Source organism: Salmo salar, chromosome ssa05 (genome assembly GCF_905237065.1).
Source record: "Salmo salar chromosome ssa05, Ssal_v3.1, whole genome shotgun sequence".
In the NCBI taxonomy this organism is placed as follows: Eukaryota; Metazoa; Chordata; class Actinopteri; order Salmoniformes; family Salmonidae; genus Salmo; species Salmo salar.
In genome coordinates, this window is record NC_059446.1 from 70,054,580 (window position 1) to 70,078,152 (window position 23,573).

At 43.4% G+C, this 23,573-nt stretch overlaps 1 protein-coding gene across 1 annotated transcript in view; it reads right to left on the reverse strand.

Annotated features, from left to right (window-relative positions):
• The window catches only part of arhgef1b (Rho guanine nucleotide exchange factor (GEF) 1b), a 46,599-nt gene that overhangs the window by 22,528 nt on the left and 498 nt on the right, over nt 1–23,573 (reverse strand). Inside the window, 6 exon segments of the mRNA XM_045717743.1 lie at nt 336–476; nt 737–842; nt 965–1,007; nt 1,582–1,680; nt 2,150–2,263; nt 2,558–2,644. Coding sequence (XP_045573699.1) covers nt 336–476; nt 737–842; nt 965–1,007; nt 1,582–1,680; nt 2,150–2,263; nt 2,558–2,644 — 590 coding nt within the window.

A 23,573-nucleotide genomic window follows, 5' to 3' on the forward strand; every position in this document is an offset into this window, starting at 1 on the left:
CCAAATCAGTCTCTCTCCTCCATGTCTTTAATCATCCATCTATCCCCTAGTGGTCCCTGTGTGTTGAACTGGTTGTGTCAATGTGTGTATTTCTGCACCATATTCTAGAAATGTCCGCTGAGGGACTGGAACTGTGATGTCTAGAGGCCCGTGATGTCATCATAATACTACACAGCATTTAATTTAATTCATATGAAACTTGCCTCCAGACTAGGCCATGGGAGGTTTAACGTAGCTAATTAGACTGTACCTTTATCTATGAAGCTACATAAAAGCTACACGCCATGTAGTACTGCATTATGACAGTCAATAATCCACCCCAGCCGTCCACTCACTGGATCTCAGACATTTTGTCCAGCAGGGTCTCTGCCACGGCCTTCTCCTTCATCTCCATGGGGATACGGTCGGTGGGGTAGTGAGACTCCACCTCCAGCAGCTCTGCCGCGTTAGGGGTCATACCCATCATCCTCTTCTGCCTGAGGGGGGCACAGCAGGAAGTATCCCTTTAAGTATGTACATCTCACACTGTATAACTGTGATCAGTCTGACATTATCGCTGAGGGCTAGTTGGTACACATGTGTGTATGGGGAGCAACAAGACAGTTTGTGTTTAGGGCAGATACTATTTTAACCCAATATTATCACTGGTGAGTCAATAGGTGCTGTTTCACTGGTTTCATAGATATGGCTGATTTTGACCAGGTCACTGCTGGTTCTATGGATGTGGGCGTGTCACCTAAAGTCTTCCAGCTGTCGCAGCACCTCTGGGGCCTGAGCCAACTGGACATCCTGGACAAACTTCTTCTGCTGCTCCTCACTGAGCAGGTCTGGTCTGGTACGGTCTGAGACAGAGAGATTACATACACACCATTATCCAGATAATGCTGAGTAGACCAGTGGTGGAATAGCAGTGTGACGGCTGCATTATCTACAATGACAAGAGAACGATCGTAGGAGGGCTTACCCAACTCAAACGATACATTGTGAGGGATTTGCACTCTGAGAATCTGTGTGGGTTGAAGAGAAGGAGGGAGAGAACATTTTAATTTGACATAATGATAATATGCATCACACTGACTTCTACAACAGAATTTGTATAGAAATCTCCAAAAATGCAGTACACCACAGTCACCACCAGATGTCACTTGAATACCAATAAAACAAAATGCAGGCAAGAGGAACATCTGAAAACAAAAGTACAATTTCTACTCCATGAGTCTCTCTCTACCTCTGAATGTTCCAATACATGTATCCTTTTAGAATAGAGAGGGAGTGTAAAACAGAAAAAGAGCAATAGAAAAAGCAATTCTTCCCAAAGGTCATTCCCACGACCTGAACAGGAAGTAGTTTGTCAGCGTGAGAAAGTGTGACACACTGAGTAGAGGGAGAGAGAGAGAGAGACACACACACAGGGCGAGAGGAAGAGGGTTACAGAAGGTACAGCTGGACAAACGGCCAGTACCAAGAAACCAGAGGAAGTACGGTACAGAATAGGTACTAAGTACGGAACAGAACAGTGAGGTGCCATCTGGCTCTGGGCTCTACAGTCGCTTCTTAGCTCCCTGTGTTTCTTGCACTTACAGCACTCTTGTCCAGGAAGCTGTTGTAGAACTCCACAAACTGCTTCTTGGTCTCTTTGGTACTGAGGTTCTTAAAGAGGTCAGCATGGAGGTAACATAACTGGGAGGGAGGGAGAGAGAACAAGAAAGATAAAAATTAGGAAGGGAGCTAAAAGATGTAAGTACCACACACACAAACCATTTTCTATAACACCATTAGGTCATTTGCGCGGCCGTGTGCAGACTTTCTACAGCACATTGTGACAATGTGGAGGACAGATAGTCTGGTGTGTATTAAAATACAGGTGCATCACTAGCTACAGGGACAGGCAGGGGGAGGTAGGGGGTCAGGGAGAGGGGTGAGGAGAGGGAGGCTGTCTGGGCTGTGGAGGGGTAACAGTACCTGGGTGGATCACGGTGTCTGCATGCAGAATAAAAGGGAGAGACAGGCATGCTTAATATCACTGGAGATACACAGAAACATAGCTACACATGGAGCAGACAGACACTCATCACACACTAACATGGACATAAACACCCACACACACACCAGACAATACATCACCATACACACACACTGTAGTTCTCACCAGGGAGGAGCAGTCGAACTGCAGGATGACGTGCTGAAGGAAGACCAGCAGGTGGGTTGGCCGACTCTTCACTAGCTCTATACTGGTGAAGTGACTGCTGTGGTCATCCACCGTCTGGGATGGACAGAGAGAGGGGGGGGGATTAGAAACAGTAGATATATTGAGGGAGAGGTGAGGAATAGAGGAGAGAAGAAGGAGAAGGTACAGAGTGAAGGACAGATTAGATAGAGGACATTGGTGGACAGGGAATGGAGTATGTGAGAGGGACAGATTAGATAGACAGGGAATGAGGAGGAGAAGGGTAGAGAATGGAGTATGTGAGAGGGACAGAGAGAAAGGTCAGAACAGATATGATCATTCATCAGTCTATTGTTCGCTACAGTTCATTGTCATCAGGGAGTTACTCACGGGGTCCAGATCATTCTCAAAGTCCTCATCCTCGGCCCCGATGATGCTCATGGCTGGGTTAGACCACTGAGCCCCAAACGCTTCCCCCTACAGACAGAGACACAGTTAGACCACTGAGCCCCAAACGCTCCCCCCTACAGACAGACACACAGTTAGACCACTGAGCCCCAAACGCTTCCCCCTACAGACAGAGACACAGTTAGACCACTGAGCCCCAAACGCTCCCCCCCTACAGACAGACACAGTTAGACCACTGAGCCCCAAACGCTCCCCCCTACAGACAGACACAGTTAGACCACTGAGCCCCAAACGCTCCCCCCTACAGACAGACACAGTTAGACCACTGAGCCCCAAACGCTCCCCCCTACAGACAGACACAGTTAGACCACTGAGCCCCAAACGCTTCCCCCTACAGACAGAGACACAGTTAGACCACTGAGCCCCAAACGCTCCCCCCTACAGACAGACACAGTTAGACCACTGAGCCCCAAACGCTCCCCCCTACAGACAGACACAGTTAGACCACTGAGCCCCAAACGCTCCTTGCTAGAGACAATATGATTGGGTAAATAAACCGTTAAATTATCGGACACCGACTATACCAATTACTTATCGCCGGCATTTTTCTGATATGGTTCATCACAATAAGTAGCCTATACCAGAGAAATGTGAAGTTTGAAATGAAATAAGTTTGCTAATGTGGGTGATTGATAATGGGACAATTGATGGCTACAACCATCAAACTAGTAGTTAATATTATAAACGTATAGTTATATTTATTGTCATCGCATCAATTCAGACAATTTATTGCAATGTGGATTTTTGGCACCATGAGGAGACAGAAAAGAGAGAGAGGACATTACATCATCTGACAACACCACAACCTGCTGAGTGACACTCCGAACGTTAACCCACACCAACCTCGGCCTCACCCACCACACACACACGAAGATGAGGCAGGAAATATATATAGGCTAGCCCAGGGTTAGGCAACCCTGGTCCTGTTTTTAGTTTAACTGACCTGGAAGACCAGGTGTGTTGATTTTAGACCATCACTGAACTGATCAATGAGCTCAGTTGGTCAGGTGTGGTGCCTAGTTGGGACAAAATCCTGCAGCACCTGCGGCACTCCAGGAACAGGGTTGCCGACCCCTGGCCTAGCCTATAGGAACCCATCATCATACTACTAAAGCCTTGTTCACACTGCAGGCCTTAATGCTCAAATCCATTTGGTTTTTCAAATCCGTTTTAGAATACTGACTGTCCAAACAGCAAGTTACGAGCGACCAAATCAGATGTCAGCTAATGACTGCTGTCTGAACACACATGGCCAAGTTAGTTGTCATAGTAACCACTGGTGTGTGGCAGTGGTGTAGCAAAGATATGTATAACTAAACCAAGATAGACCACAGCCTGTCGTTTCAAATGGAAACAAATGAGTCATAGTGGGCAGAACAAGCACAAGCTAGCAAGATCCCATTGGCTTGTTCTAGCATACATTTGCATATTTCCGATGCGTACTACTCTGAAGTGTGCGTGTGCAATAACTCAATTCACCTTTTCACTTGTTCTAAACAATGCCATTTTTTTGAAACTTTAGCAAAGGGTAAAGTCTAGAAAACTTAGTCCACTCTGTTTGCAAGAGATTATAGTTTTGGAACAGAAAACTCTATTGAGATCAAAGGTTTAATCAATGAGAAAATTTGCAGAATGTCAGCCAAAATCCATCTGGTTCCACCTTCTCCCACTGCCGACCACTGGGCTTCCTCTCACTGCCATATTTGGTAGTGAGTGGGAACGCCAAGTGGATGCTTCACATTTATACATCCGCTGAAATATCTGTCTCATTGTTCTATCTGTGGGTGTACTCTGACTGGTGGTGGTGCTCGTGTTTCCTATCACTCAGAAGTTGTGTAGCAAGTTAAGGTGACAACAATGCCTGCCATGGATGTTTCCCAGTTGCTTTGAGTGTTCAAAATCATAGTGTAAGAACACTTAAGCCCTCAAAGGATAGGACGGTCCAGCTTTCAAAACAAGTCCTTTTGGCTAGCCACAGCGGTCAACTAACTAGCTAGGTAGCTGTTAGCTTTCTAACACATTCATTTATTTGTAAACAATTAACAAGCTAGTTAGTTACCACATGTTCTTGTGAAACTGTCAAGATATGCCAAATAACAGTCTAAAAAGCACTTGAGGGCAAATAAATCAGATTTGACTGTTCAGACAAGACGCATAGCACCTACGAAGGTGGTTTGAAATGTGGCTTGAAATTGGCTGTTGAAATTGCAGGAAAAAGAACAGATTCGAATCAGATATGCCAAGGTCCAAAGCCAGGAGTTGGGGAGTCTACTACAATTAGAGTGTTCGGATAGAGTATATGGTAAGAGCTTTTTTTGGGGGGGCACCTATCCTGTGTATGTGACAATTAAACACATTTTATTTACACTGGTTAGGGAGGGGGATAAACCCTGGTAAGGGAGGGGGGTAAACCCTGGTTAGGGGAGGGGGGTAAACCCTGGTTAGGGGAGGGGGTAAACCCTGGTTAGGGGAGGGGGATAAACCCTGGTTAGGGGACGGGGGGTAAACCCTGGTTAGGGGAGGGGGGTAAACCCTGGTTAGGGAGGGGGTAAACCCTGGTTAGGGAGGGGGGTAAACCCTGGTTAGGGGAGGGGGATAAACCCTGGTAAGGGAGGGGGGTGAACCCTGGTAAGGGAGGGGGGGTAAACGCTGGTTAGGGAGGGGGGTAAACCCTGGTTAGGGAGGGGGGTAAACCCTGGTTAGGGAGGGGGGTAAACCCTGGTTAGGGCCTTTGCTTGCTTATCACGACAGGTCATTACTGACGCAATTGACTGCAAGAAAATAAAGGGGCCCAATTTGAATTCTCCAATCCATTTTTGGAGAATGACTAAATAAAATCCTGGAGTGTTTGACTAATTAAGTAGAATCAAGGTGCTTTCTGCAAATTACAAATTCTTCTTCCTCCAGGCTCCTCTGAAACATTTAGATTTGGGATCGTAGCTTGGAGGGAGTTAGAGAGAGGGATAAATATTTTAACCCAAGGGAAACAGTTGGACATGCCTTGCCAAAACCCAGTTTAGAGCTGAGCATTAAACAAAAGTTTAACTAAGCCTGAGCCAATAATGCCCTGAGGGAGAACTCATGACAGTCAGTGACGGCTAGGCCTGTCCAGGAACAACCCCATCCCTTGGACTCTACCCTTAGACCCTAGGTTACACCTTCAGCTGTAGACTGTAGGAATGGAATACGCTACACCCGCAATAGCATCTGCTAAATATGTGTATGTGACCAATAACATCTGATTTGAATTGATGTAGTCTAAGCAATCTGGCAGAAGCTCAGAACCTAAACCCATTTCGAAAGTAGAGCCAGATTACCATTTTGCTTACACATACCCAACACAATTTCAGATCTCCAAACACAGAAGGGGTAGGGGCTAGGAATTGTTTGTAGACCAAAACCTTTGCAGAGGCCCCTCTTCCCCAGTAGTGAGTTAGGGGCAAGTCCATGGTAACGGAATTAAACAGAGATTTCACATTTTTCACTTTAAACAAAAACCATTGATTTCAAAGTTTAACCAACCGTACAACTCAATGCACAATGACTGCTTTTAACAGTTTCCACTTACAATTGTGCAAAAACACATTCACAGGAAGAACTGTGCAGATACAAAGTCTGGTCAAATAATACAACTGAGGGAGATTTTACCGTAATTCTGTTACCAAACTTTGTATCTGCACAGTTTTCCCCAGGAGGCATAATTTTTTTATTTTTTATTATTGTGTCAATTGTTCAAAGTAGTCCTTGTGCATAGAGTTGGTTTGTTAAACTTTGAAATCAATTGTTTTTGTTTGGCATACATTTTTAAGTGAAAAATGAGAGTCTCAGCATAATTCCATTACCGTGCAATTGCCCTTAAGTCACAGGAGTGGACCGCCGCCCTGCATTCATCCTCCAGGCCAGAGTCAATCAGGCTCCTAGAAGCCACCGGGGAACAACCTGACAATCACAGCAGCACCATTGTCCAGCCCCGAGTCACATCACCACTGACAAAATCTTAGAAACGCCTGTGTGTGAATGAGGATGTGAGCGGGTGGGTGTGGGCCTGTGTGTGAATGAGGATGTGAGCGGGTGGGTGTGGGCCTGTGTGTGAATGAGGATGTGAGCGGGTGGTTGTGGGCCTGTGTGTGAATGAGGATGTGAGCGGGTGGGTGTGGGCCTGTGTGTGAATGAGGATGTGAGCGGGTGGGTGTGGGCCTGTGTGTGAGCGGGTGGGTATGGGCCTGTGTGTGAATGAGGGTGTGGGCCTGTGTGTGAATGAGGATGTGAGCGGGTGGGTGTGGGCCTGTGTGTGAATGAGGATGTGAGCGGGTGGGTGTGGGCCTGTGTGTGAATGAGGATGTGAGCGGGTGGTTGTGGGCCTGTGAAAGTGTAAAAACAAATTGTAGAAAGAGTACAGTGTAGAAAGAGTGCAGCGTATGTAGATGACGTGAGGCGCGATAGCAGTAAATGTGTGTTGGGTTTGAGAGTGAGGTTAGGTAAGTGACAGAGACTAAAATAGCACATTGTCTTGTAAGGAGAAGTGGTGTTGCTGGTATGAGTTCAAAGAGGCTTTAGAGGTCAAGAAGGAGAGAGATGGAGAAATGGAGTTGGAGGAGGACATGTGGTCATTCACAGTCATGTGTAGAGGTAAGTCAATCAAATGTATTTAACAAGCCCTTCTTACATCAGCTGATATCTCAAAGTGCTGTACAGAAACCCAGCCTAAAACCCCAAACAGCAAGCAATGCAGGTGTAGAAGCACGGTGGCTAGGAAAAACTCCCTAGAAAGGCCAGGACCTAGGAAGAAACCTAGAGAGGAAGCAGGCTATGAGGGATGGCCAGTCCAGTAAGTAAACCAGGGAACTGAGTGGAATGCACAAATGTGCACAAACACACGCACAGAGTAGGGTGAAATAATCCCACACACCTTCCCCTCAGCTCCACACATAACAACCATCACTGTTAGTAGCCTGAATCAACCAATGCCCTGGCTGCACTTACTGTGATCTTGTTCACCACACACTTCTGCCCAATGCTATGTGCAATTAGCCTGGGGACGAGGTGGCATGTGAAGTAACACCGCTGCAGCAGCCCATCATTTACCCAACCGTAGAGTTACATCACCATGGCTACCACAGAGGCTGAACGTACTGCTGCCTGGTGGAACTATGACATGCTGTCACATGAAGTAGTATCCACTCCAGTGCAGACAGTGTTGGGATACTATAGCTTCAATCTGAGAGGGTCCCTTCTACTCTCCTCTCATACTGAACATTCCACAGCATGGCACCAGACTACACCAGTCTCTTCCCCTTCTCATCTCCTTGACTTCTCGTCCCCTTCCCTTCCCGTCGCGACACATGAAAAGGGCTGGATGGGGCTGTTCAGACAGTGAGGAAAGGGTGAGAATCTATTACAGACTATTGGGACGTGACTTGGTGAGGAAAGGAGACAAGGAGAGGAAGTTGATTCAGGCCATTTTTGAGACATGGCCCAGAAGAGTAGGAGAGCCCTGGAGCTCCCAAGGAGGCAGTTGTGCTACTCCTCCCACGCTCCCCTCCACCTCCCTCCACCTCCTCTCCCTCCACCTCCTCTCCCTCCTCTCCTCCCTCCACCTCCTCTCCCTCCACCTCCTCTCCTCTCCTCCCTCCACCATTCTTCAATAACTCAGCATGTTATTAGAACTCAATAGGTGTCAGCTGGCATCAGTCTATTGATAGCTACCAGGCGCATGTGCCTCTGTACGTGTGTATTATAAAGCACCTGTTACAACTCCTATCTCCATTTTTCACTTCAAACACATTCATATTATATGGTAATTCAACATGTTTTGTTTTACAGCATTTCTTAGTTCCACCAGGCAGGTAGGTCAGTGTGAGAGAGTTGTATTAATAATCACCGAGTCACTGTTACACCAGCTCTAGCACCAAGACCACAATCCCCATTGTGTAACCGTTTGAGCTAACAAACACCCACCATGTCACCATTTACACAACCAATAAGAACACAGGACACTGGGGGGCCAAACGATGACCTCACCCCACTGTGAGCTTCTTCACTGTCCATACCACAGTGGGAGGGGCTGATACCTGTCAATCAAGCTTCTTCAATGACAGTCACATTACATTGACTGTCAGTCAGAGCAGTTTGTGTCAGGCAGTCAGAATCAGAATAGGAAGGATCATAGAAATTGTAGTTGTATGGTGCCTGCCAATACCCAGTAAGAGTAGAGCATCACAGACCGCTGGAGTTTAGATAATGTCAACAGAGCCAACTGGTACAACACTTTAGAGGGATGAAGCCTTAGACAGACCCTTATGCAGTGGTGGAAAAAGTACTTAATTGTCAAACATGAGTAGAAGTAGAGATACCTTAATAGAAAATGACAAGTCAAAGTCACCCAGTAAAATACTCCTTGAGTAAAAGTCTAAAAGTATTTGGTTTTAAATATACTTAAGTATCAAAAGTAAAAATAATTTCAAATTCCTTGTATTCATTAAAAAAAATATATGTTTTATTGATGGATAGCCAGGGGCATGCTCCAACACTCAGACATAATTTACAAACAAAGCATTCGTGTCCAGCCCCCAGCCCCCTAGTTTTAAGTTCCTCAGCGTACACTTCACAGACAAACTGAAATGGTCCAGCCACACAGACAGTGTGGTGAAGAAGGCGCGACAGCGCCTCTTCAACCTCAGGAGGCTGAAGAAATGTGGCTTGTCACCTAAAACTGTCACAAACTTTTACAGATGCACAATTGAGAGCATCCTGTCAGGCTGCATCACCGCCTGGTACGGCAACTGCTCCGCCCTCAACTGCAAGGCTCTCCTGAGGGTAGTGCGGTCTTCACAACGCATCACTGGGGGCAAACTACCTGCCCTCCAGGACACCTACAGCACCTACAGGAAGGCCAAAAAGATCATCAAGGACAACAACCACCCGAGCCACTGCCTGTTCACCCCACTATCATCCAGAAGGCGAGGTCAGTACAGGTGCATCAAAGCTGGGACCGAGAGACTGAAAAACAGCTTCTATCTCAAGGCCATCAGACTGTTAAACAGCCATCACTAACATTGAGAGGCTGCTGCCAACATACAGACTCAAATCTCTGGCCACTTTAATACATTGAATAAATAGATTTAATAAAAGGTATTACTAGTCACTTTAAATAACACCACTTTAATAATTTATACATATCCTAAATTAGTCATCTCATATGTATATACTGTATTCTACACCATCTACTGCATCTTGCCTATGCCGCACGGCCATCGCTCATCCATATATTTATATGTTCATATTTTTATTTCACCCTTTTAGATTTGTGTGTATTAGGTAGTTGTTGGGAAATTGTTAGATTACTTGTTAGATATTACTGCACTGTAGGAACTAGAACAAGCATTTTGCTACACTCGCATTAACATCAGCTAATCATGTGTATGTGACCAAAAAATATTTATTTGGTTTAGTGAGTCCGCCAGATCAGAGGCAGTACCAGGGACCAAGGATGTTCTCTTGATAAGTGTGTGAATTGGACCATTTTCCTGTCAAAACATAGCGAGTACTTTTGGGTGTCAGGGAAAATGTATGGAAAAAGTACATTATTTTCTTCAGGAATGTGGTGAAGTAAAAGTTGTAAAAATATAAATAGTAAAGTAAATACCCCAACAAAACTACTTGAGTAGTACTTTAAAGTATTTTTACTTAAGTACTTTACACCACTGCCCTTATGTGACTGGTGAGAGTCATATAATACTGTAAAAATAAAAGCAACAAAGAGATTGAGGGTTGTAAAGTATATTGCAATCATAGAAGCCAGTCTTTCATCCCATCTGAAAACATAAAGTAAGTGCATTTCTAAGTACCAAACATCCATTCATTGTGTCAGCTTAGGTCACTCTTCACCCCAAACACCCGGTCCCGCACAATAGCCTGTGTCTGGTCCCCTGTGCTATGACAGCATGGCCCTGAAATAGAGCAGAGCCCTAAAGGCAGCTAGCTGTGTTTGTGCTCTTTTTATCTGGCCTTCTCATCAGGCTGGGCTTCATTACACTGAATGAGTCAGAGCTTCTCTGGGGTCCTACGGCCCTGGCCTGGCTCCGAGGGGGTGTCCCCAGAGGCGCCTGAGTAAAAAAGGAGCGGAAGGCACACAGACAGGAAGTGGGTGTAATTTCCTCAGGAAACGATCATAGCCATTTCCTGTTTGACCTGTCTGCAAGAGTCACGTCGAGAGATCAAAGACGAGAGATGAAGAAGAGGGGGGAGAGAGAGAGAAGGAATGGGGCACAAAAAAAGAGAAAGAAAGCTAGAAAGAAGGATGGAACATGGCAGAGGAGAACAAGGTCAGGGGTCCGATTAAGAAGTGACACCCTTTTCTTTATTTGACCTGTGCTCATCACCTCTGTCACTCAGAGGAGGAAGTTGGCAAATATTACATGAACGAAACCAACAGAAGAAAGATAATTGAGAAACAGAGAGAGGAGTCGAGGTCACGTGGGTAAAACTGAGATAAGGTCTGAGAAGCAGTGAGACCCTAGTACTGCTCACTGTCATCATGTGTGTGGGGGGGTGTGCGTATCAAATCAAATGTTATTTGTCACATGCTTCGCAAACAACAGGTGTAGACTAACAGTGAAATGCTTACTTACAGGCCCTTCCCAACAATGCAACGGTGAAAATGCGACTCCGGGGAGTTCCTCTGTCCAGTGTCTGTTCTTTTTCCCATCTTAATCTTTTCTTTTTATTGGCCAGTCTGAGATATGGCTTTTTCTTTCCAACTCTGCCTAGAAGGCCAGCATCCCGGAGTCGCCTCTTCACTGTTGACGTTGAGACTGGTGTTTTGTGGGTACTATTTAATGAAGCTGCCAGTTGAGGACTTGTGAGGCATCTGTTTCTCAAACTAGACATTCTAATGTACTTGTCCTCTTGCTCAGTTGGCACCAGGGCCTCCCACTCCTCTTTCTATTCTGGTTAGAGCCAGTTTGCGCTGTTCTGTGAAGGGAGTAGTACACAGCGTTGTACGAGATCTTCAGTTTCTTGGCAATTTCTCGCATGGAATAGCCTTCATTTCTCAGAGCAAGAGTAGGCTGAGGAGTTTCAGAAGAACGTTCTTTGTTTCTGGCCATTTTGAGCCTGTAATCGAACACACAAATGCTGATGCTCCAGATACTCAACTAGTCTAGTCTAAAGAAGGCCAGTTGTATTGCTTCTTTAATCATAACAACAGTTTTCAGCTGTGCTGACATAATTGCAAAGGCATTTTCTAATGATCAATTAGCCTTTTAAAATGATAAACTTGGATTTCCTAACACAACGTGCCATTGGAACACAGGAGTGACGGTTGCTGATAATGGGCCGCTGTACGAGGCCCATAATAAAAAATGTAAAAAGCAGTTTCCAGCTACAATAGTCATTTACAACATTAACAATGTCTACACTGTACTTCTGATCAATTTGATGTTATTTTAAATGGACAAAAAAAGTAATTTTCTTTAAAAAAAAAGGACATTTCTAAGTGACCCCAAACTTTTGAACGGTAGTGAATAATACTCAATATCAACAGATTAAATCACCTAAGATAACTAGCTACTAGAACAGTTTACTGCCTGGCCTTGTAAGTATTTGTAGGGTTAATCAGTACATTTGTTTACATAGCAGAAAATAGTATTGGATAAACAGAGATTGTCATTCACAATTCAACATACTATAGTAGCAGACTCTGGACCTAAACGGATGGACGTTCCAAAAGAGAGAGATATAAGACAGAAGAAAGAACCTAGAGAGGCAAAGGAGATGAGAATGAAAGAGCAAAAGAAGAGGGGGGAGAGAGAGAGAGACAGAAGTGTCAGGAGGATGTGTGATAGAAACAGCTGCGCTGAAGGTGGTGTGAATATGCCCTTATACCACATCCTCTCTACCCATCCCTCCGCTTCTCTCGCTCTCTTCCTTCCCTCCCCGTACTCCGTTCTCCCCTCTCTCTCTCTCCGTTCTCCCCTCTCTCTCTCTCCGTTCTCCCCTCTCTCTCTCGCCGTTCTCCCCTCTCTCGCCGTTCTCCCCTCTCTCTTCACCTTCAACTCAATAATCTTGGTTGGTATGGCCACTAGAGGTCGACCAATTATGATTTTTCAACACCGATGCCGATTATTGGAGGCCCGAAAAAGCCCGCTACCGATTAAATCGGCCGATTTTTTACATTTATTTTTTGTAATAATGACAATTACAACAATACTGAATGAACACTTATTTTAACTTAATATAATACATCAATAAAATCAATTTAGCCTCAAATAAATAATGAAACATGTTCAATTTGGTTTAAATAATGCAAAAACAAAGTGTTGGAGAAGAAAGTAAAAGTACAATATGTGCCATGTAAAAAAGCTAACATTTAAGTTCCTTGCTCAGAACATGAGAACATATGAAAGCTGTTGGTTCCTTGTTTAAGGTTGTAGTTATTATAGGAATTATAGGACTATTTCTCTCTATACAATATGTATTTCATATACCTTTGACTATTGGATGTTCTTATAGGCACTTTATTATTGCCAGTGTAACAGTATAGCTTCCGTCCCTCTCCTCGCTCCTACCTGGGCTCGAACCAGGAACACAATGACAACAGCCACCATCGAAGCAGCGTAGAGCAAGGGGAACAACTACTCCAAGTCTCAGAGCGAGTGACGTTTGAAACGCTATTAGCGCGCACCCGGCTAACTAGCTAGCCATTTCACATCGGTTACACCAGCCTAATCTCAGGAGTAGATAGGCTTGAAGTCATAAACAGCACAATGCATTGCGAAGGGCTGCTGGCAAAACGCACGAAAGTGCTATTTTGAATGAATGCTTACGAGCCTGCTGCTGCCTACCACTGCTCAGTCAGACTGCTCTATCAAATCATAGACTTAATTATAACATAATAACACACAGAAACACAAGCCTTGGTCATTAATATGGTCGAATCCGGAAACTATCATCTCGAAAACAAAACGTTATTCCTGTTACATTGCACAATCTTCAATGTTATGTCATAATTACGTAAAATTCTGGCAAATTAGTTCGCAATGAGCCAGGCGGCCCAAACTGTTGCATATACCCTGACTGCGTGCAATGAACACAAAATTACACAATTTCACCTGGTTAATATTGCCTGCTAACCTGGATTTCATTTAGCTAAATATGCAGGTTTAAAAATATATACTTCTGTGTATTGATTTTAAGAAAGGCATTGATGTTTATGGTTAGGTACAGTCGTGCAACGATTGTGCTTTTTTCGCAAATGCGCTTTTGTTCAATCATCCCTGTTTGGCGAAGTCGGCTGTCTTTGTTAGGAAGAAATAGTCTTCACAGTTCGCAACGAGCCAGGCGGTCCAAACTGCTGCATATACCCTGACTCTGTTTGCAAGAGAAGTGACACACTTTCCCTAGTTAAAAGAAATTCATGTTAGCAGGCAATATTAACTAAATATGCAGGTTTAAAAATATATACTTGTGTATTGATTTTAAGAAAGGCATTGATGTTTATGGTTGGAGCAACGTGTACCTAAGCGATTATATGCAACGCAGGGCAGGCTAGATAAACTAGTAATATCATCAACCATGTGTAGTTAACTAGTGATTATGATTGATTGATTGTTTTTTATAAGATACAGTGGGGCAAAAAAGTATTTAGTCAGCCACCAATTGTGCAAGTTCTCCCACTTAAAAAGATGAGAGAGGCCTGTAATTTTCATCATAGGTACACGTCAACTATGACAGACAAAATGAGAAAAGAAAATCCAGAAAATCACATTGTAGGATTTTTAATGAATTTATTTGCAAATTATGGTGGAAAATAAGTATTTGGTCACCTACAAACAAGCAAGATTTCTGGCTCTCACAGACCTGTAACTTATTTTTTAAGAGGCTCCTCTGTCCTCCACTCGTTACCTGTATTAATGGCACCTGTTTGAACTTGTTATCAGTATAAAAGACACCTGTCCACAACCTCAAACAGCCACCCTCCAAACTCCACTATGGCCAAGACCAAAGAGCTGTCAAAGGACACCAGAAACAAAATTGTAGACCTGCACCAGGCTGGGAAGACTGAATCTGCAATAGGTAAGCAGCTTGGTTTGAAGAAATCAACTGTGGGAGCAATTATTAGGAAATGGAAGACATACAAGACCACTGATAATCTCCCTCGATCTGAGGCTCCACGTAAGATCTCACCCCGTGGGGTCAAAATGATCACAAGAACGGTGAGCAAAAATCCCAGAACCACACGGGGGGACCTAGTGAATAACCTGCAGAGAGCTGGGACCAAAGTAACAAAGCCTACCATCAGTAACACACTACGCCGCCAGGGACTCAAATCCTGCAGTGCCAGACGTGTCCCCCTGCTTAAGCCAGTACATGTCTAGGCCCGTCTGAAGTTTGCTAGAGAGCATTTGGATGATCCAGAAGAGGATTGGGAGAATGTCAAATGGTCAGACTAAACAAAAATATAACTTTTTGGTAAAAACTCAACTCAGCATTCTTTGTCCTCCAAACACGACGAATTGCATCCAAAGAACACCATACCTACTGTGAAGCATGGGGGTGGAAACATCATGCTTTGGGGCTGTTTTTCTGCAAAGGGACCAGGACGACTGATCCGTGTAAAGGAAAGAATGAATGGGGCCATGTATTGTGAGATTTTGAGTGAAAACCTCCTTCCATCAACAAGGGCATTGAAGATGAAACGTGGCTGGGTCTTTCAGCATGACAATGATCCCAAACACACGGCCCGGGCAACGAAGGAGTGGCTTCGTAAGAAGCATTTCAAGGTCCTGGAGTGGCCTAGCCAGTCTCCAGATCTCAACCCCATAGAAAATCTTTGGAGGGAGTTGAAAGTCCGTGTTGCCCAGCGACAGCCCAAAACATCACTGCTCTAGAGGAGATCTGCATGGAGGAATGGGCCAAAATACCAGCAACAGTGTGTGAAAACCTTGTGAAGACTTACAGAAAACGTTTGACCTGTGTCATTGCCAACAAAGGGTATATAACAAAGTATTGAGATAAACTTTTGTTATTGACCAAATACTTATTTTCCACCATAATTTGCAAATAAATTCATAAAAAATCCTACAATGTGATTTTCTGGATTTTTTTTTCTCATTTTGTCTGTCATAGTTGAAGTGTACCTATGATGAAAATTACAGGCCTCTCATCTTTTTAAGTGGGAGAACTTCCACAATTGGTGGCTGACTAAATACTTTTTTGCCCCACTGTAAGTTTAATGCTAGCTAGCAACATACCTTGGCTTCTTACTGCATTCGCGTAACCTCATGGAGTGCAATGTAAAGCAGGTGGTTAGAGCGTTGGACTAGTTAACCGTAAGGTTGCAAGATTGAATCCCTGAGCTGACAAGGTAAAAATCTGTCGTTCTGCCCCTGAACAAGGCAGTTCCTAGGCTGTCATTGAAAATAAGAATGTGTTAACTGACTTGCCTAGTTAAATAAAGGTCTAAAAAAATAATACTTAAAAAAAAAAAAAAAAATACATGTTTATTTAATTTATTTTTCTTTATATATTATTTTTTTGGTTAATTGTATTTTTTTTATTTTTTTATTTATTTATTTTTTATTTATTTTTTTAATCGGCCAAATCGCCGTCCAAAAATACCGATTTCCGATTGTTATGAAAACTTGAAATCGGCCCTAATTAAAAAAATCGGCCATTCCGATGAAATCAGTCGACCTCTAATGGCCACTCCAATACAGCCAAGCCACTCATGACCGGAACAGTAGAGCCAATTACGTAATTTAGCAGCCATTACACACTGGCTAACATAAGACTAGCAACTCAAAAATTCCTCACCCCTAGAACACCAGTGGTGTGTTAAATCCCCTGCATCTCTTTCTGTCCCGATTTCCTATCCATTAGAGCCAAAATATACTTCCATACCCAACAACTCCTTGGCATTACTTTCCCTACCCCCTCTTTTTCTCTCGCACTCTCCATGTAAGTGGTCACTGTTTCATGCTTTATGGAAACATTGGATAGACGAGGGCCAATCGACTGTCATGGAACGGGTTCGCAGTGAGCCTCCCGCCTATTTAACTGCTTCCAAATGTGTGTGTGTGTTGGTGTGTGTGTCTGGATAGTAGGGTAATTGCGCAGGCCAAACACAGAGGCCTTTGATTACCATTTGGGTTGTGGAGAAACATTCTCATTCATTCAGATGGGGTGTATGTGTGTGTGTGCATGTGCATGTGTTGACAGGACACGTTTTACCACCCCTATGTCCAGCGGTGGCTGATGATGACTTGAGGACGGCAGCACATAAAGCAGCTATGTCCGGCCAGAGTGTTGGAAGAGCTTTCCCAGAATCCCAATCTGGGCTGGCTCTGAACATGGAGGTAGCAATACCGCCGCCCAACAGACACGCCCCTTCATGACGGTACGGCCCACATAACGCACCAACCATGCAACACAGTCCTGCTGCATTCATATCCTCCATCTTAACTTAGCTCTATTACCGAGGCACCATAAACCACATACTGCAGATAGCACCATTATTGGACATTTCTGTTAAATTTCTCAGTGAAAATGGCCTAATAATTAATATCTTCAGATTTAGTCATACAGCTCTGTCTCCCCCTTTTCTAACCAGACTTTTAGAAAATAATGTGTATACAACTCATTCAGAGCTGTAAATGTTAAGATGTTTTTGTGTCCTAACCCCTCTCGTTGTTTACATTAGTAACCTCATCAGCCCTGCTGCACTGTCAACATGGATGGTCATTTGAGGCTGCTTGCTCTCGTGATGGTGGTGTGTGTGTGTCTAAACCTCCACTTATCCCACCCACCCCTATCCCTCTCTCTCCATCCATCCATCCATCCATCCCCAAGAGTAAACACGGTCCATGAAGCCCAGTCTAGTTTTTTCCAGCCTGACCCCGGGAATGAAAGAACTCCTTCTCTCCCTCCTGTTCTCTACCAGTCTGACTCACATTCTGACTGAGGGGCAGAGCTGTTTCCATGTCACACCGGTCTGTCTGTCTGTCTGTCTGTCTGTCTGTCTGTCTGCCTGTCTGTCTGCCTGTCTGTCTGTCTGTCTGCCTGTCTGTCTGTCTGCCTGTCTGTCTGCCTGTCTGCCTGTCTGTCTGTCTGTCTGCTGTCTGTCTGCCAAAACAAGACACACACACAAACACAAAGACATAAAGACATAATACACACAGACAACTGTATACCACATACACAGTCTAATTGTACATACTGTATGTGCACACACATCTTCTCTCTACTAAAAGACTCAATCAGGGCTTGGGGATGTCACCACCTTGCACACATCTCCGTCACACATGTTCAGCTCCATTCCCGCCTCTACATAGTGTATCAGAGGACAGTGGGTTTGTCCTGGACTGTTCTGAACTACATGGCTGTGCTACAGGGCTGACACAGCACACTGAGACAGGAGAGAGAGATAAGCACTTCTACTGTACAAGCTGACAGTAAACCAGAGCTACCTGTGTTCACCTGAGAATACCCTGAGCTAGGTTAACTGAGAACCATCCCCCACCCTGCCGTTACGATCTCCACTTATTACAAATACACGGCTCATTTAACTGTCGTCTGGAATGCACACTAGGCTAATTGCAAACGGACATACAGTACGCACACACTGATGAACACACACGGTTCTTGGTTAGAAGATGCTCAGTTTCATCTTGCTCAAGGCCAGGATTAATGCTGCTGCTTTCAGATCCTTCCGTCATGCCAGGGAGACGCAGGACGGCACTGGGATTCCTCTATTAATGCCCTGAGAGAATAGGATAGTGTACCTGAGACAGAGATTGGCGGAGGGTGGGGAGTGTGCATTCGTTAGGGCTCGGCGATATGGCCTAAAAATCATCTACATTTTTTCTAACTTAAGGGGCGATTCACGATATATAGTTTCTCTAAACAGGCTTTGTTGTACAATTAAAGATCAAATACTAGGGATGCACAATATATCGGAATCGGACGATATTAGCTAAAAATGCCAACATTGGTATCGGCCCAATGTCTAGTTTAACGGTGATGTGCAAAACCGATGTCAAAGCACACCTATATAACGTAGGTACATGAAGTAATGACGCCACGTAAAATGTTGCGCAACACAGCCTTCCTAACCTAGCCCACAATGTCTGCTGTGTGGATCGAGCAGTGAACAAGTCGAGCAGTCATTTGAAAGATTAAGAACATTTCAGCGAGACAACTCAAAGGCAAAATCCATTAAACGCCAAGATAATGGAATTCATTGCCCTTGACAATCAACCATTCTCTGTCGTGGGTGATGTTGGCTTTCGGTGACTGGTCAAGCACCGGTACACACTGCGCTATTTTTCAGATTTTGCCCTACCGGAGTTCCACAGTAATAGCGTCACTGCTATTAGCTTCACGACATACTATGGAACGCCGTTTGGGTCTTTGCATGTCAAAAAAGGTACACGTCAAATAACACAATTTGACGTGTTAAATAAGCTTTTCATGAATTTGCACGTGCAAGCCAAGCGCCACCACTACTATCAGTAGCACAGTCAAAGTTGTACAGAAAAAGTCTGCAAACAAGCAAACACCGGCCACAAATGATGTGTTTACAATACCGCGTTGGTAATAAAGCATTATTTGTTCGACAGCAACTTCCGGGGTAGCTAGCTAGCTTTAGCTTGGTACCTAGCTAGCACCAATACAACCAGCCTGAAAACAATGACCAGTAGAAAATGCAGTCAATTTCATTATTCTTAGCAATGATTTAGGAATCCTTGTGAGTATTAACTAGGTAGCCACTTGTTGTTCGCCTATTGAAATTGAACTTTAGTTCATGAAAATAAATAGCTAGCCAGCTACTTACCCTGTTGCCCAAAGCTAATGTTATAAGCAGCCAGCAAGCTTCATCTGGCTAGTGAGGCTCGACCAGACCGGGTTGTGTGTTGTGAAGCTAGTCACAATAAGGATTAGTAACAATAGTGGTTTGCCTTCAAAATAAAAGTACCTCTTTGAAAGTGATGCAGAAGTTTGTAATTGGTGGAATCATGCCATATTTAGACGAGAATGTTAAACAAGGTTAGAATGTGAAGCAATGAAACGGGGTATCAGTCTACTCTGTGACACCCACAGAACGAAACTGTGTTAAGTTTATGCAAACATTAGCGTTGAAGCTCTTATCGCAGGACTGTGACTGTGTGAAATCACCTCCCCAGTCAGCCTATTGTGTGTATTGACATTCATATTACACTGTACAGCTTTACCTAATGATTGGGGATCAATGAAATGGGGTATCAGTCTACTCAATACCCAAGCCATTTTTCCCCCAACGTCCTCCTCAGAGTTATCAGACTCCAAAACATCCACGTGACATGCAGTCATATTCAGGTCCTGATTGGTCAACAAGCCTATTTGCCACATCAAAAATGTCATTTCCCACATCAAAAATGTTATTTGCCACGTCAAATAGTGTTATTTACCGTGTATCTTTTTTGACACGCAAAGACCCAAACGGCATTCCATAGAAATACTGGCTGAGAATGAAACGACTGAACAATGAAACAGCACAGCAAGTAAGTGAAAGAAATAGGTTTTGATTATGTTTTACTGGTAACGGGGACATACGTAACTTTTGGTCAGTGTGGTGTGTGTGTGTGTAACCTTTATTTAACTAGGCAAGTCAGTTAAGAACAAATTCTTATTTACAATGACGGCCTACCCTGGCCAAACCCGGACGACGCTGGGCCAATTGTGAGCCGCCCTATGGGACTCCCAATCATGGCCGGATGTGATACAGCCTGGATTCGAACCAGGGACTGTAGTGACTCCTCTTGCACTGAGATGCAGTGCCTTAGACCGCTGCGTCTGTGTGTGTGTTAACTCTTTAACTGTACAAGAATGGTTAAAAGGCAGCTAAAATGTTAAATATCGGTTATCGGTATTGTTTGTTTTTGGCAATGAAAATATTGGTATCGGCCAAAAATGTAATATCGGTGCATCACTATCAAATACACTGCATTTCAAACAGTCAGCAATAATCTAATTAATTCAGGGCTTGTGAAATTATACCAAGGTTAAATATAAGCCTTCCACAACCATAAGACCCACTTATTAGTTAATTATTTAATCAAAATAGTTTAACCTGGTTTTTTGCAATAATAACTGATCTGGCTTTCAAGTCTGTCTATGAAAATGCCTTTTTGTTACAAATTTAACCAGAAACATGTCATTATTAGTGAATGTACTCACTTCTTGTAGCAGGCATTATAGAAAATTAACACAGGTCTCATGAACAACCTCTCAAGCACAAGCCCACGTGCTAGCGAGAAGCCAGCTAATCTTTATATTTCAACTTTAGCCAACTTGGAGCTATTTGCTTGCTAACAAGGTCTAAAAGTTGAATTGTTATTAACACACCCTTCTGTCCGTCTCCAACTGTTTGAACAGCATGCTAGCCTGTCCACTTTGTTCAGATGTTAAAATCTAGTGGATATCTTATTTCTCAGAATGAGAATGAGTTGCCAATGAGAATAAGAACGAATTCCTTATATAATGGTGTTTTATGCTATGACAGTCTTTGGCTAAAATGCTGCTAGCAGCATGTGGTACCGCAACGCCACCGCGAGCGACAAACTGAGCATTCATTTTCCAGAACCAACGTTCATTGATACTCCTGTTTCAGTAGTGTCTGCTCTGGCCCCAATTTGCAGAGTTGAGACATAAAAATGATATAGTTAGAAAGGTTAACTCCTGTATTACAGTAAAATAATGTCTCAATGTGTTTCAGTCTCCATATGACCCATTCTGTTGGACCAAACCTCAAATGCAAACAGCAAGTTAAAACCGCTTGTCAGAGAGGAAGTGATCTCTCATCTTTGTTGTTATGAGTAGCAGGGGGAGTGGCTTGGTGTTAGGGGGAGGAGCTGGGCGTGTAGGGGGAGGGGCTTGGTGTGTGTAAAGATGCACAGTCTCAGTAGAAGAAGCTGAGAGATGAGCTGAAGGAGATGAGACCAAAAAGACAACATGAGAATATGCGGACATAAACGAAAAATAAACAATACCTTGATTCTTGCAATAAAGGTATTTGGAATATCGCCCCAAAACATGATTTCAAATAATCAAATTCGATACATAGCCCAGCCCTGGCGTGTGTGTGAGAGACAAGAAGAGACGGTACCCTTTGAGCTTCAGGCAAGACTGCACTTGCAGAGGTAAAGAAAGAAAGAAAGAAAGAAAGAAAGAAAGAAAGAAAGAAAGAAAGAAAGAAAGAAAGAAAGAAAGAAAGAAAGAAAGAAAGAAAGAAAGAAAGAAAGAAAGAAAGAAAGAAAGAAAGAAAGAAAGGATGGATGACAGCTAAATGTTGTTGTTCCTCTAACAGAGACAGGAAGCCTCTGTAGTTCAGTGGTCGCCGCTGACACATCACAACGCTCCAAGCCCAACCGCCATTTCAGCATCATGTCTCATCTGATCAGTTCAGCTACAGAACTACTCCAAAACAACCACGGGTCAACCCACAGGCCCCTAACAACAGACCATGGCTGAACTTGAGACAGAGTGTTGTTCAGATTTTGAGCAAAGGTCATACATACCTAAAGCAACATTTTTACTGATTCAGCATTCACAATGTTGATGTGTTGTAGGCCCAATTCAGTCCCTTAGTAACACATAGACAATATTATTTTTGGAGTTCAACTGAGGCTGCGAAACTAAACAGCTAAATAAGTATTGAACAACTCATACTATGGATATAGGCCCAACCCTCTAGGTCTGATCATGTATATTTTCCTCTTGATCTTTGATCCAAGAATTTCTAATTCACCTAAGTCACTGTTACTACAGTAGCTGGCTAACACCTGGTACTTTACCCTGCACCTTACAGACTGCTTTGCCCTATGTACATAGTCATTGAACACTGGTCACTTTAATCAAGTTTACATACTGTATACCCAATTCATATGTATATACTGTATTATAGTCATGGCTCATCCTATACAACTACTGCTGTACCCGTCTTTCCTATTAATATACTGTCTATACCAGTTTATATATATTCCGGACTTTGACATTGCACATTCTGATATTTTTTATTTATTTATTTGTACTTATTGGATTATGCGCATATTGTTGTTTATTGCTAGGTACTATTAACACATTGTTGGAGCTAGAAACACAAGCATTTCGCTGCACCTGCAATAACATCTGCATATCTGTGTATGCAATCAATACATTTTGATTTGATTTGTAGAGGATTAAACGGAACGATGGGGGAGGGGAGTGAGACAAAGGGGGAGGGGAGAGGCAAAAAGGGCCAAAAGTGGGATGGACTCCAGTGACAGATGTGTGTTTGTATAGCTGCTGTACTTTTCATATAGAAATAGAAAATAGTGTGATCAACTGTAAGCAGGAGAAATATGCTACAGTGTATGATATATCTACTGGTACAATCTCACACATCTTGCTATCAGAAGGCTATCTATCTTTGATAATGATTAACAACCTAATCAGTATAATGTGTGAATTTATGTCTAAATAACACTCAGACTTTAGGCTGATTTAACAACTAAATCAAACATTAGCTATTAATGTTATTTGATGAAGTATAATTTTTAGGTTTTAAATGTCACATTGAAATACCAGGGGGAAAATACATAGGCAAGCAAATCATCGCACGTAGGCCTGGCCACATTGCTGGCAATAACTGCTATAGTTACAGAGTTACATTAAATAATAGGCTACAATGTCGCGAGTCATTTTACAAATTCCGCTCCTAACAACATTTTTATAACATTACGGATAGCGATACTTTGTAGCCTGCTAAAAAAATATCACTTGATTGAACAAATTAGCTAGCGACCTGACACGTACCCTTGAAATACCAGTATGCTTCAGCAAGTCTTGCTTTGTAATAAAATAGTTTTTAATTCACTCTAAAACACCTGATTTTGGTACTCGAGAGAACAAGATGTCCTGC